We start from the raw sequence: 12373 nt of genomic DNA, 5'->3' as shown, positions 1-12373 counted from the left end.
CGCAAGTTTGGATTCCACCCATTCCTCCCACCTGGCCTGGCCTGTTTCTTTCCCTCATCTGGTCCCTTCATCTAGTTTAGATTTCAAGGGGGTAAGAATTTTGACCTGATCACTTTTAGAGAAAGATGGAACAGGTAAGAGGACAAGGAATAATGTTCAGTTGTAATGCACCACAATCTGCATTCTTCCAGGGCCAGTAAGTATGGAGATTTAATCTATTATCTACATTTTAGAGGAGGTGGAAACTTACTCAGATTGTATAGTGAGTAAAAAGAAAAACTTTGGTTTTACTAATTCCAAATTCATCATCTTTCTTCACTTCATTTCATTAAAATGAAGAAAATGGGTTTTTTTTTTGTTTGTTTACTCAATAATTTGATCATAGTTTACTTACAATAAAATGGACAACTTAGTGTGACTGTAAGGGGACCCTTTGGGGGGATGCTTTTTAGATTCCTCTTAAATGTGATCTAAAAGACTGAGTAACAACTAAAAGATTGCCATGTCTTTCTTTCCTTGACCAGCTGGCATTCTGAAATTTCCAAATCAATAAGATATGATTGTTAGTTTTTAAATCTTTGCTTTATAATGATATAATGATAGGATGCATTTACCTATAAAAGATTCAAGGACTTCTTGTAATTTTGAGATCATAAAAGTCCTCATTAAGTATCCCTGATTGCTAGAGAAATCCTGGTTTTAGAGTTTTAGCTTACCAACATGAGACAAGGATTAAACGATTTTTCTAGAGTCTTCATAATTCTTGATTGGGTAGAATAAATTCAGATTTTTGCCTATTATTAGCATGAGATTTTAAAAACTCATATTCTACAAGTTGATAAGTACACCTCCTTTCTTTCCTGAGTCATCAGGATACTTTTCAAAGGTTCTCTGAGACCTAGAAAGGCAAGGTCTGTACCATGCCGCTTCCTCATTCAGTCTTGATCTGGAGGGTAGATCGTATTCCAGATCCAGGCTTTGGGACAGCCTCAGTTTCCAGGAAATGTGAGATGAATGCTCTTTCTGATCCCCTTCTGGTCAGCAATAAACACTGAGCCATTTAGCCAAGACAAGGTCAGACTCTTTGCTCAGGGCGTAAAACCACCGCATCAGCTGCTGTTCTCTTACTTGACAGTGATGTAGAAGTGGCGCCAGTGTTCCTCTCAGTGTTGTGTCAACTTAGTCACCTTCTCATCGAGATTAATAAATGTAAATGAACAGCTATTTCTTGAATTTCTTGCCCTTATTATAATATAATCATAGTTATTCTTATCTAATTAACATTTCATAATCACATTTTGCTAGTTCCTCATCATTATTCAGGACTGAATTCAGCTGCCTCTGATAAATTCTTAGGTTGCCTTTGTAAGAAATAAATTACCATTTTAATCCTTCCTTAGACCCTTAAGAAATATTTTGGCCATCTCTAAGTAGTTACAGTTCTCTATTATTTTTTCCCCAGTCTAGTTTGTAGATTTCTTGTTTTCATATACTATCTATATTGTAATTTTATTACATTGATAGAATTTTACCATCTATATTGTCAAAGTTCTTAAGAAAATGAAAGTTCTATATTTTCTTACATTGGACCCCATATCTGCAGAATTGGATAAATCATGATTCTGCTTTAAGTCACTCTGTTGTCATTGGTGTCTTTATGGTGGCCTGTGTGTGTTTTACATGTGATGAAAACCACACACACGCCTATGAGCCTACTGCCTGAGAACTAGAATATTACCACAACTTAAGCCTAATTATGTGAGTTTCTCCTAGTTCACTCCCTTTTCTCACCCCTTATCGTTCTTCTGATTTTTGTGTAAATTATCCCCTTAACTTTAAAAAATGTTTTATATATGTTTAAATAATATATTAATTTTTCTTGTTTTTGAACTTTCTAAAAAATGGCATCATGCTGTTTATCTCTAATACTTATTTTTCCACTCAAAATTACATTATTAATTTAATCCATGAATTGCAGCTATATATCATTATCTTTCTTAGGCATGCATGTAATATGCTAGTATAGAAGAAAGGGGAAAGATAGTTTTTGCTCTGCCCTCTTAGGTTTTAATGATTGGGGCTTTATGGATTGATTTGAGAGACAACAGATTTATGGGTAAAGGTTAAGTACATATGCATGTGGAGGCCCTCATAGAAAAGAAATGAAGACCCTGAAGAAGACCCAAGGGCTTATACAGGTGGAGAAGTGAAAAACAGAAAGGGTTTGGGCTTCTAGAAGTAGTGCATTTAGGGAAGGTAAATACATGGGGGGAGCCAAAGGAAGGTAAGGGTGATTTACTAAGACTTGTTGAGACAGTCACATCTTCATGCTCACTTCCTGTCTCCAGTGGCAGTGAACAAGGCAGAGACCCTCATACCTGGTTCAGAGTGGACACCTTCAGAAAGGAAAATTTATATGTGGTCTTTAGGAAATAATTTGTCTTTTTAGACAATTTTTTTAAAGATAAAAAATAATTTATCTTTTACCTTTCTCCTGTTTGGTTGTGTCAGACTTGGGTTTTTTCCCATTGAATAAGTATAAAATGATGTGGTTGTATGCTTTCATGCTCTTTATTACTGATGAAATTAAGCATCTCTTCATATGTTTATTGTCATAGGAATAAAGTGATTGATTTAATTTAAGTGATGGGAACATTTACAAAAGTCTAATTTGTAAGTTAGCTTTTCCATATATATATATATATATATATATATATATATATTATTATTATTATTATTATTATTTTTAATTCTAGATTCCTGTTCATCCTGTACCTGATCCCTTAGTTCATGAAGTTCTAAACTTGGCTTTTAAGCACTTTAAACATAAGGAAGGGTAAGTAAAATAACAACTTGGAATTGTTGCTTTTCTCCAAAGCCTAAGTTGAGACTCTTGAAGATAGTATGAATTCTTATTGATTATTAGTTTTTAGAGTTCAAAGCAATCATTTTCCCATTTCTTTTGAATCGACACAATAGGCTTATAGAAAAGATTTTGTAAAAATAATTCTTAACACTCTAGATTATATTTATAAGAACTGGAAGGTTAGATTTCTTGGCTATTTAAAACCTGAACAAGAAAATTTGTGTACTATCATAGTATGAATGAGTATTCAAAAAATATAATACTCTGATAAGGAATTTTTAAATTTATTAAGAGAAATCATTTTAAACATTTAATGAAATATTGTTTGTTTTATTGCTATTTTAGATATTCAGGAACCAACACTGGGAATGTGCATATCATTGCAGATTTATATGCAGAGGTGATAGGGGTTCTTGCCCAGTCAAAGTAAGTTTTATAAATCATTGATTTTGATTTGCTTTGTACTTCAGAATGTTTCATTCCTAACTGACACAACAAACTCTGATAGTTAAAGACCCACCAATTTTGCCATTGAATTATCATGAAGCCCTCTCCACTTTTATTACTCTTCTCTGTTCCCTAGAAGCTCCTTTGAGTAGCACCATTTCTTCAATTCCACTACTTGTTTTACTTTATTTGGGGGTTTCCATAAATGTCTGAATCAAGCAAGTCAGAAATTGCCAAGAGTAGTCAGGACATTTACTTTATTCCATATTTTTAATAATTTTATGAGAAGTATTTTTTGAAATCTTTGTTTTAAAACTTTACAGAGCTAATAATTACTTTTATTACTTTCCAGTGAGTGCCTTTATTTCTGAGATCACAATATAATGTATTTTAATCATCTTATTTGTTTTAATACTGAATTGAGAGGCTGGGGATGGAGGTCTACAGTAGAGTGCTTGCTTAGCATGCATAAGGCCCTGGGTTCAATCCTCAGCACCCCAGAAAGAAAAAAAATTGGTAAACAAAGTCTTGGTTAAGTAGAAAATGTACCCCCTGAAAAGGATAAAAGGTTAGGATTGTACCTTTTGAAAGTGTTATTCAATTCAGTAGGAGTTACACTCATGGAGTTATAATAAAACCTCATTTTAGTAAGCAGTAAAGTATCTTTAGCACCTTGTGGTTACTCTGAATTTCTGGAAGGTTTTGGATTTCATTTTGCTGCTAAAAGAAATTCCTAAGAAAGTATTGATTCATATTTTCTTGAATGCTTTTGAAAGACTCTTTGGCCCTAAAATCACCAAATAACTATCTAAATTCCAAGAAGGCAAGCACAATTATTTTAATGTGGAAATAGTTAATTAATAGCATAATTTAAAAAATAGTTAGCATCTTAATTTTAAATAATACTTAAGTAATTTTAAGTAATACTTAAGTAAAAAATTTTTAAATTTTTTAAGTCATACTTTATTTAATATATTTTTTACATTTTAAAAATATACTAAAGATCCTTATATAATCCATGCTTTAGAACTTAGAATATAGTTTGAATATTTTAAATGATTTAAGACATAGACAATAACACCTTAATATCTCATTTACATTAATCGGTAATGAATCCCTAATTCAGGAATATATACACAAATCATGGGTGTAAGCAATGTTACATTGCTCTTTATGGCATAGTAATTCATGATTTTTTAAAAATCAAAGATGAATTTCTATATCAGGAATATAGAAAAGAAGTTCTAAGCAATACATTAGCAAGTTTGGACCAAGAAGAATACTACATTGTAGAATAATAAGTCTAAATTATCAGTAAAATTATAAATGATATCAGCCTCACTAGGCTAATATAAGAGAATCACCACTTCAGAGCCACATTTAGGTGACAACTTGGGCATGTAGTGAGCATGCGACAAAATGTGGACATATCCACATTGGGCTCGGGCTCCCAGCTGGTGGGTGAAGCAGGAGTAGGAAAGGGAGCGGAAATTAAAAAACAAACAAACAAAAAACACTGGGCATATATTTCAATCTTGTCCCAGTTTTCTTGGATTGTAGTGATTAATAGGTTTTTTTTTTTTTTAATTTGGTTAAAAAAATGTGTTCTAATATTATTTTGATGGAACAATTTTATCCATTTCCTAAAGAATTTCTTAATGCTAAAATGGTATTCTCCAAGGTTCAAATCAAAGTTAATGTTATATTTCCTAGCATGACCATATTAATCTGTAATTTTCTTTTTTCCCTCACTGTTGTCAGTGACCACTTAGAAAGCATGACTTATTTGAATTCATTTTATCTGTCAGAAACTGAGTAATATTTTTTTTTTTTTTTTTTTTTTTTTTTATTGTTGGCTGTTCAAAACATTACATAGTTCTTGATATATCATATTTCACAATTTGATTCAAGTGGGTTATGAGCTCCCATTTTTACCCCATATACAGATTGCAGAATCACATCAGTTACACATCCATTGATTTACATATTGCCATACTAGTGTCTGTTGTATTCGAAACTGAGTAATATTAACAGTAAAATCTTTAGTCAATTCATAATATATAGTGTGGGATAAGTAAGCATTATTAATAAACTACTAGGTGTCTTTTTAAAGAAATAGTTACTAGTTTTAACAATTGTGATTTGAATCCAGGATTATGCTCACATTTTTAAAACCTTTTGATTTTTGTAGCTTACTCACATTGGGCAACCAGTGTCCTCTGTCTCCTCTTCAGGTTTTCTCTGGTGTAGTGAGATAGTAATTTTAAATGATAATTAATACTTAAAAATTGGTTGGTTTATCTTTTTAAATAAATTTATAGTGCCCAGTCTGCAGGCTGTGTATCTCTCATCACAAACCTAAAAAAGAGCCTTAAAAATTGGAGATAATTCCCTACTTATATAGAGATGATGACATCATAGGAATAAAGAAATCATGTCATCCTCCAGGAACTCCCTAGTTTTAAAATAAACCAACAGCAAATATAATGTAACAGTTTCTTTTTCCTCCTGTGCTTTTGATGAGGGCAGAGAAAGGAGGTGGTATTTGGGCAAGACACCTTTGGATTTCACCCTTAAATACCATGTGGAAAATTAGTGTTATAATTCACATCAAATTATGTCTCCATGTTTATTAAAGGTTTCAGGCAGTCAGGAAGAAGTTCGTGACAGAATTGAAAGAACTGCGACAGAAGGAACAAAGCCCACATGTGGTACAAAGTGTCATCAGCTTAATAATGGGAATGAAATTTTTCCGGGTGAAAATGTATCCTGTAGAAGATTTTGAAGCATCATTTCAGTTTATGCAGGTGATATATCTTCTTAGTGGTAGTAATAAGAATTAGCCTGACATTGGTCCTTCTTGTTCTTCATGACTCTCCAGAAGAAACAAAATGTACATTAATTAATGCACCATTACGTCTTATTCCAAGTGCTAACTTCTCACAAGTGTGGATGAAGTTTCTTTTTTTGACCTTAGTTTCTTGGTAAAAATAGGAGTTTCACAAGATTATTGTGATATTACAAATTCGTTAGCCTCTTTTGCTAATCTAAGTATACCTTTTTTTCCCTTCAAGGAGTGTGCTCAGTATTTCTTAGAAGTAAAAGACAAAGATATAAAACATGCACTTGCTGGTTTATTTGTGGAGATTCTTATCCCTGTAGCTGCTGTAAGTAATTTTATATGTTATATCTTTCATGTGTCATGTGAGAACTATACAAACCCTATACTTCATTTCCTCCCTGCAGACTCTTGCAAGGTAGTGAGCTGGGGCCACCAGAGGGTTCCTCTCATTTGTTTGTTGTTCCTTAGGTATTACTTTGTTTTGTTGATTGGTGTCCCTGTTTTGCTTATTCTTTTGCATGTGTTATTTATTTATTTGGTTGTTTCAGGTGATAAAATGAATTCAGCCCCTCGTATTCTATTTTGGCTGGAAAAGGGACTTAATTACTCTTTTATTCAGATTTTATTCTACTTAAGATTTTTTTTTTTTAAATGAAGAAACATTTTCATGTGGGAAACTAAATGTTTTGGCTTTGATTTTTTTTTTTTTTTTTTTTTTTTTAACACAAGTTCACTGACTTGTGACCTATATGTTTAGGTGAAATGGTTTGCAATATTTATGTACTGCTTTGGAGCCATGTTTAGAATGGGTAAACAGAGAATTGTAAGAAAAGTTAAGAAGTAAAAATATTAAGGGCAGAGTGGTTGGCATGATTTTTTTTTTTACTATCTCGAGTATTTATTTAAATATTTAAAGTTTTCTTTTTTAAAGTGGGGAATAACAGAAGTCCTGAAGGTTTGTTTAGAGGTTTACAAGTGGTTTGAGTCAGTCCCCTCACCCTCTCACCCCAGTTTTAGATACATTAGACCATTTATTAAAAAGAAAATGGCTACTGTTTATGAAGCCATGTCAGTTCTCCTCTATCGTCATTAGTAAATGTACTTCCTTTATTGTTGTTGTTGTTTCCATAGATGTTTTTCCCACTTATCCAATCCAAATTGTTGTTTGCACATCCCCCTTTGTCTGAGAATACTTTTTTTCCAGCAATATAAGTGAGATTAAGTTTTAGTTTTTAAGGTGATTTCACCAAAAGGCACAGGTTGTAGGAAGAAAACCTCTGGACAGTGGTCCGCTCTCCCTGTGCTGCCTGATTCTTTTATGCCATATGCCAGGTTTATCAGTTCACTAGTGCTGCCATGATTACATACCACAGATTAGGTAGCACAACAATAAAGCTACCCAACAGTTGTTTTGTAGCAGTGGAGGCTAGAAGTCTGAGATCTGAGAGTGTCGTCAGCTTGATTCCTTTTGAGGGCTTCAAGGAAGAATTTGTTCTGAGCCCCTTGCCCAGCTTCTTGTGGTTTGCTGAATGTCATTGGTGTTCCTTGGCTTGTAGGGGCAATACCCTATCTCTGCTTTCGTTTTTACATGATTCTTTTTCTTGTGGGCTTGTCCTTTTGTTCCCCTTTTTAAAGGACTCTGTAGTCATGTTGGATTAGGGCCACTCTAATCCTAATTTAGTTAATGAGATCTGCAATGACCTTTTTCCAAATAAGGGCACATTTTGAAGTATGTGAGGTATGGGCTTCAACATAGGAATTTTGTGGAGACATGATTAAGTCCATAATACCAGGCCTTTGCACCTTTGACAGTTTCTTCTGCCTAGAACATTTGCCTGTCTAGTAAATTCTGCTAGATCCTCTGCCTGGCTGGCCTCTGTTTATTTATGCATTATGTATTGAGTTTTTTATGGGTGGGTGTCAGAACCTCCTCTATTTCCAGGGAACACAACAAAGAACAAGATAGGAAAGGTTCTCTCCTATTATGGAGCTTAGTCCCAGCATAGGAAACAGAAAGTAAACTAGGATGTAAAACATGTAGTATGCAGACTATGGTAAGGTCTATAAAGAACTGCAAGGCGCGTGGGACTACAGGGGGAAGATTGCCACAGGCACAGGGGAGTTGAAATTTTAAGGAGCATGATTAGGAAAGCCTACCAACCTTGAAAGAGATGGTGTTGGTTGAGCCAAAACTAAAGGACTGAGGAAGAAAGACTCCCTGTATCTGGGGGAAGAACATCTCAGACAGAAGGAACAAGTGTGGGCGTCCTGAAGCAAGATCACACTTCCAGGGACACCTGGAAGCTAGTGCAGCTGATCCCAGTGCACAGGGGCAGAGCAGGGGGAGCTGAGGCCAGAAAGGTCACATGGGAGGCTGATGTAATGTGGCAGGTAAGACTCTCTGGCCTCAGTATAGAGGCTGCTTCCCTGTGGAGTTTGTCTGGTGGGGCCCCTTTGAACACTCCAGTGCCTAGCCTCTCCCAGGGCCTTTTAGCCCACATGCTCACCACCTGTTTGCTTGTTGGCACAGGGCAGGGCCCAGGTTTATCTTATTTACTTAACATTTGGTCATCTGGCACATTATAATACCTCAGTACAGATCTTGGTGAATTATTAACTACTTTCAAACTTTACAGAAAGTTCTTATAATCTTTGTGTAGTTTAATGTTTGTAACCGTTTTCTTTTCTGTTTGCATTATCTCTCTACCTAGGCTGTTAAAAATGAAGTGAATGTCCCCTGTTTGAAAAATTTCGTGGAGATGCTTTATCAGACTACTTTTGAACTGAGCTCCAGGAAGAAGCATTCTTTGGTATTTAGAAATATTGTAAAGCTTTACATGTTTAATTGGGAGTTCTAGCAGTTGATTTATGAATTCAGGAAAGATTAAGGAGAATTATAAAATCTGAAATTGTTAAATTCCTGAAGTACAATACTAGGGAGAGTTTTTACATATGTATTTTCTATTCTTAAGTTTATGCTATTATCTCTGCCTCTGATAGGTTATTCAGACTTCCTCTTAGGAATTTACATATCTTGACAGGTCTTATAAATTTCATATTATGGGAGAGATCAAATACAGTCCTATATTTAATCATAAATTCCTTTACTTTGCATTATAATACATGTATTCCAAAGTGTTTGATTTTTTTTTTTAAAGGAGACATTCTCTAACAACATCTCTTCTATTCTGAGATTGAAAGCATTTTTTCCATTTAACCCTTCATTCCATGTTACTTTTCTATAGCTTGGAGAAAGTTTAGAAAACTGGGCAAATACTTGACTATCTAAACTAGAGATCTAGCAATAATAAGCATTGATTGTGCCAGGCCTTGAGCTAAGTCCCTTGTGTTGTGTATCTTAAAGCCTTGTGGCAGTGTAGGACATTTGTGATTATCATCTCCTACTTTACATGTTTAGTGCTTAATGTAGCCATAGGCTTGGCAAATAGAAAGCCAGGACTTCAATGCCAGTCTCTCCTTTGATCCTAGGACCTGTGTTCATAACCACCATACTGGACAATGGACAAAAGGGTCCAAGGAGAAATATGAACATGTTTTAACTGTGGGAGATGGTAGTTCAAAAAGTTTTCTTTCCACTATTATGTATAACTATAATGTACTAATAAAAACTTTCAACACAAAAAAAAAATTGTTCTTACAGAAAATGTATCCTTTATCATTCTTTCTGACATTATTCTATGAAATTATATTATTACAAATGGGAAAACCACATAGTAAGTTATTTTAGTTTCCTTGTTTGTTCATAAGAATAAATGAAATAATCATTTAAAAGTCATAATTTTTTCACGAAAAAATGTTAATTTTCTCTTTTCCTATCTCCTATAGGCTTTATATCCACTAATTACCTGCCTTTTATGTGTCAGTCAGAAACAGTTTTTTTTAAATAACTGGCATATTTTCCTACAGAACTGTTTGTCACATTTAAAGGTAAGATGTAATTACATTTCTCACCTGTGAATTACAGAATAAGATGTATTCATTTCCACAAATACATTGAACAGTATATAACAAAAGCTTCCTTTTCTAAAAAAAAAAAAAATGTTTTTTTAGTTGTAGATAGACAAAACCTTTATTTTTTGTTGGTGCATTTGAATAATACTTTGCCACATTTAGTTCTCCTTTAGGGAATCACATATAGAAGTGCATGAACTTTTGATGGAAAATGTAGTTTGACTTAAGACAAAACTGTGTATTTTCGTGGATCATCATTTATATTATATTAGATCTAGCAATATTGGTTAATAAATAAATTTCTTAAGAATTACAAGATATCGCCAGATGAGATGATGCACACCTGTAATCACAATTCAACCTAGACCCTGTTTCAAAATTAAAAACAGAAAGGGATGGGAATGTAACTCAATGTAGTTGAATATCCATGGGTTTGATCACTACTACTGGGGGAAAAAATTATGAAAGTGTTACTTAATATCATAAAACCTTCCATATATTTATTTTGTCTTTTGTTGGTTTGTTCACTTATTTATTTGGTACTGGGAATTCAACCCAGAGGTGCTTTAATCCACTAAGCTACATCCCCAGCCCTTTATTTATTTATTTATTTTTGTACTGGGGATTAAACTCAGGGGCACTTGGGCACTTGACCACTGAGCCACATCCCCAGCTCTATTTTGTATTTTATTAGAGACAGGGTCTCACCAAGTTGCTTAGTGTCTCACCATTGCTCGGGCTGGTTTTGAACTGGAGATCCTCCTATCTCAGCCTCCCGAGCCGCTGGGATTATAGACATGTGCCACTGTGCCCGGACATATTTTTTAGACAGGGTCTTATCAAGTAGTTTAGGGCATTGCTAAGTTGCTGAGGCTGAACTCAAACATGCACTCCTCCTGCCTCAGCCTCCTGAATCATTGGGATTACAGGTGTACTTCAATGCACCTGGCTTTTCTTCTGTTTTGAGAAAATTTCAGAAATGTTGGCTCAAGTCTGAATAATATGAAAAGAGCTTTGATAATAAAATATCACAAAAAGTGCATTTAGTTTAACTATAACTGGTCAAATTTTAAGTGGGCTATTGGATCCACGTGAATGTAAAAGCTCCTAAAATAATTGTGATTTGAATGAAGGAATACTTGCTGCCAACACTATTTGACATATCCAGGTTCAGTCTCCCTTAGTGTTGACAGTATCTGTAAGAGATAGGACTTTCTTCTTTCCTGCTGTGCTAGCAGGACCCTCTTTTCTTCTTTGGATAGGAATATAGTTAATATCTGACACAGAGGAGAGAATACTCACCTTATGTTATGTGAATGCTCAGTGTGGATACTCCTTTCATAGACAGTTAGATGAGACTGTGAATATTTGCTGAAAAGCTTTGCAGACATGACATTTCCTTTCTTGTTATTCCTCTAAGTTTGACTTGAGACTAAAAATCTTTAATAGTGAAAGTGAGGCATAGGTAGATTAAATGACCTCTCTCTGGCCAGACAACTCATGTTGGTATTGTGAGAACTAGGACTGCTGTTTTCATACTTCTGGAAAGATTCACTGGGTATAATCCTGTATATTGATTTCATAATTTTACGTATCATTTTCAAAACTGCTTTGATTTCTTAGTAAGGCATACTAAATATATGTCTTTGAAAAATACTTTTGTCTCCTTCTAGACGTATTTTGCTATTATTCATATTTGGATAAGAATTGATATACCTTCTTTGCTTTACTTTCGAAAATTATCAGAACCGAATCAGTGAAGCTGATTTAACTCTTTATGTCTTGCAACAAGGAAAGAAATTTTATTTAATTAATTGCATCATATTTGTTTCTGTCCTTATTTTGATAATTCCTACAGATATAGGTACTAAAGGTAATGGATCATTTTCTGGGTAGTATAAGTTTTCATACTTAAAAAAATATTTTTAAGACATGCATTTAAGTGTTTCTGGAAGGTTGCTTTGTTTCATGACAATTCATACTTTTCTGTTGCTGTTGGAATTTTTTTAAATATATATACACATTTCCACCTAACATATTTGCAATACTTTCGCGGTACCTTAACTTTTTTTTTTTTTTGTCTTAAGGCTTTCATTTAAATTGCTCTGTTTTCTTTGAATCCTTATCTCCTGTTAAATATTTCTGGCATATTGTCCATTTTCATTAATGGCATGATAGCAATCTGCTAGACTAAAGGAGATAAGAGCCACTTAGCATGAATATTTGGAATATAATTGTCTTGGCCA

At 34.0% G+C, this 12373-nt stretch overlaps 1 protein-coding gene across 10 annotated transcripts in view; it reads left to right on the top strand.

Annotated features, from left to right (window-relative positions):
* The window catches only part of Fryl (FRY like transcription coactivator), a 233228-nt gene that overhangs the window by 124104 nt on the left and 96751 nt on the right, over positions 1-12373 (top strand). For all 10 annotated transcript variants that reach the window (XM_071614271.1, XM_071614273.1, XM_071614270.1 and 7 more), the window contains 6 exons: positions 2757-2836; positions 3212-3292; positions 5952-6120; positions 6388-6480; positions 8867-8965; positions 10002-10103. In XM_071614271.1, the coding sequence (XP_071470372.1) occupies positions 2757-2836; positions 3212-3292; positions 5952-6120; positions 6388-6480; positions 8867-8965; positions 10002-10103 (624 nt within the window). The remainder of the gene's footprint in view (positions 1-2756; positions 2837-3211; positions 3293-5951; positions 6121-6387; positions 6481-8866; positions 8966-10001; positions 10104-12373) is intronic.

The sequence above is a fragment of the Marmota flaviventris genome, chromosome 7 (assembly GCF_047511675.1).
Source record: "Marmota flaviventris isolate mMarFla1 chromosome 7, mMarFla1.hap1, whole genome shotgun sequence".
NCBI classification, from domain to species: Eukaryota; Metazoa; Chordata; class Mammalia; order Rodentia; family Sciuridae; genus Marmota; species Marmota flaviventris.
Note: the sequence above shows the minus strand (reverse complement) of the source record. Positions and strands in the feature narration are given on the sequence as shown.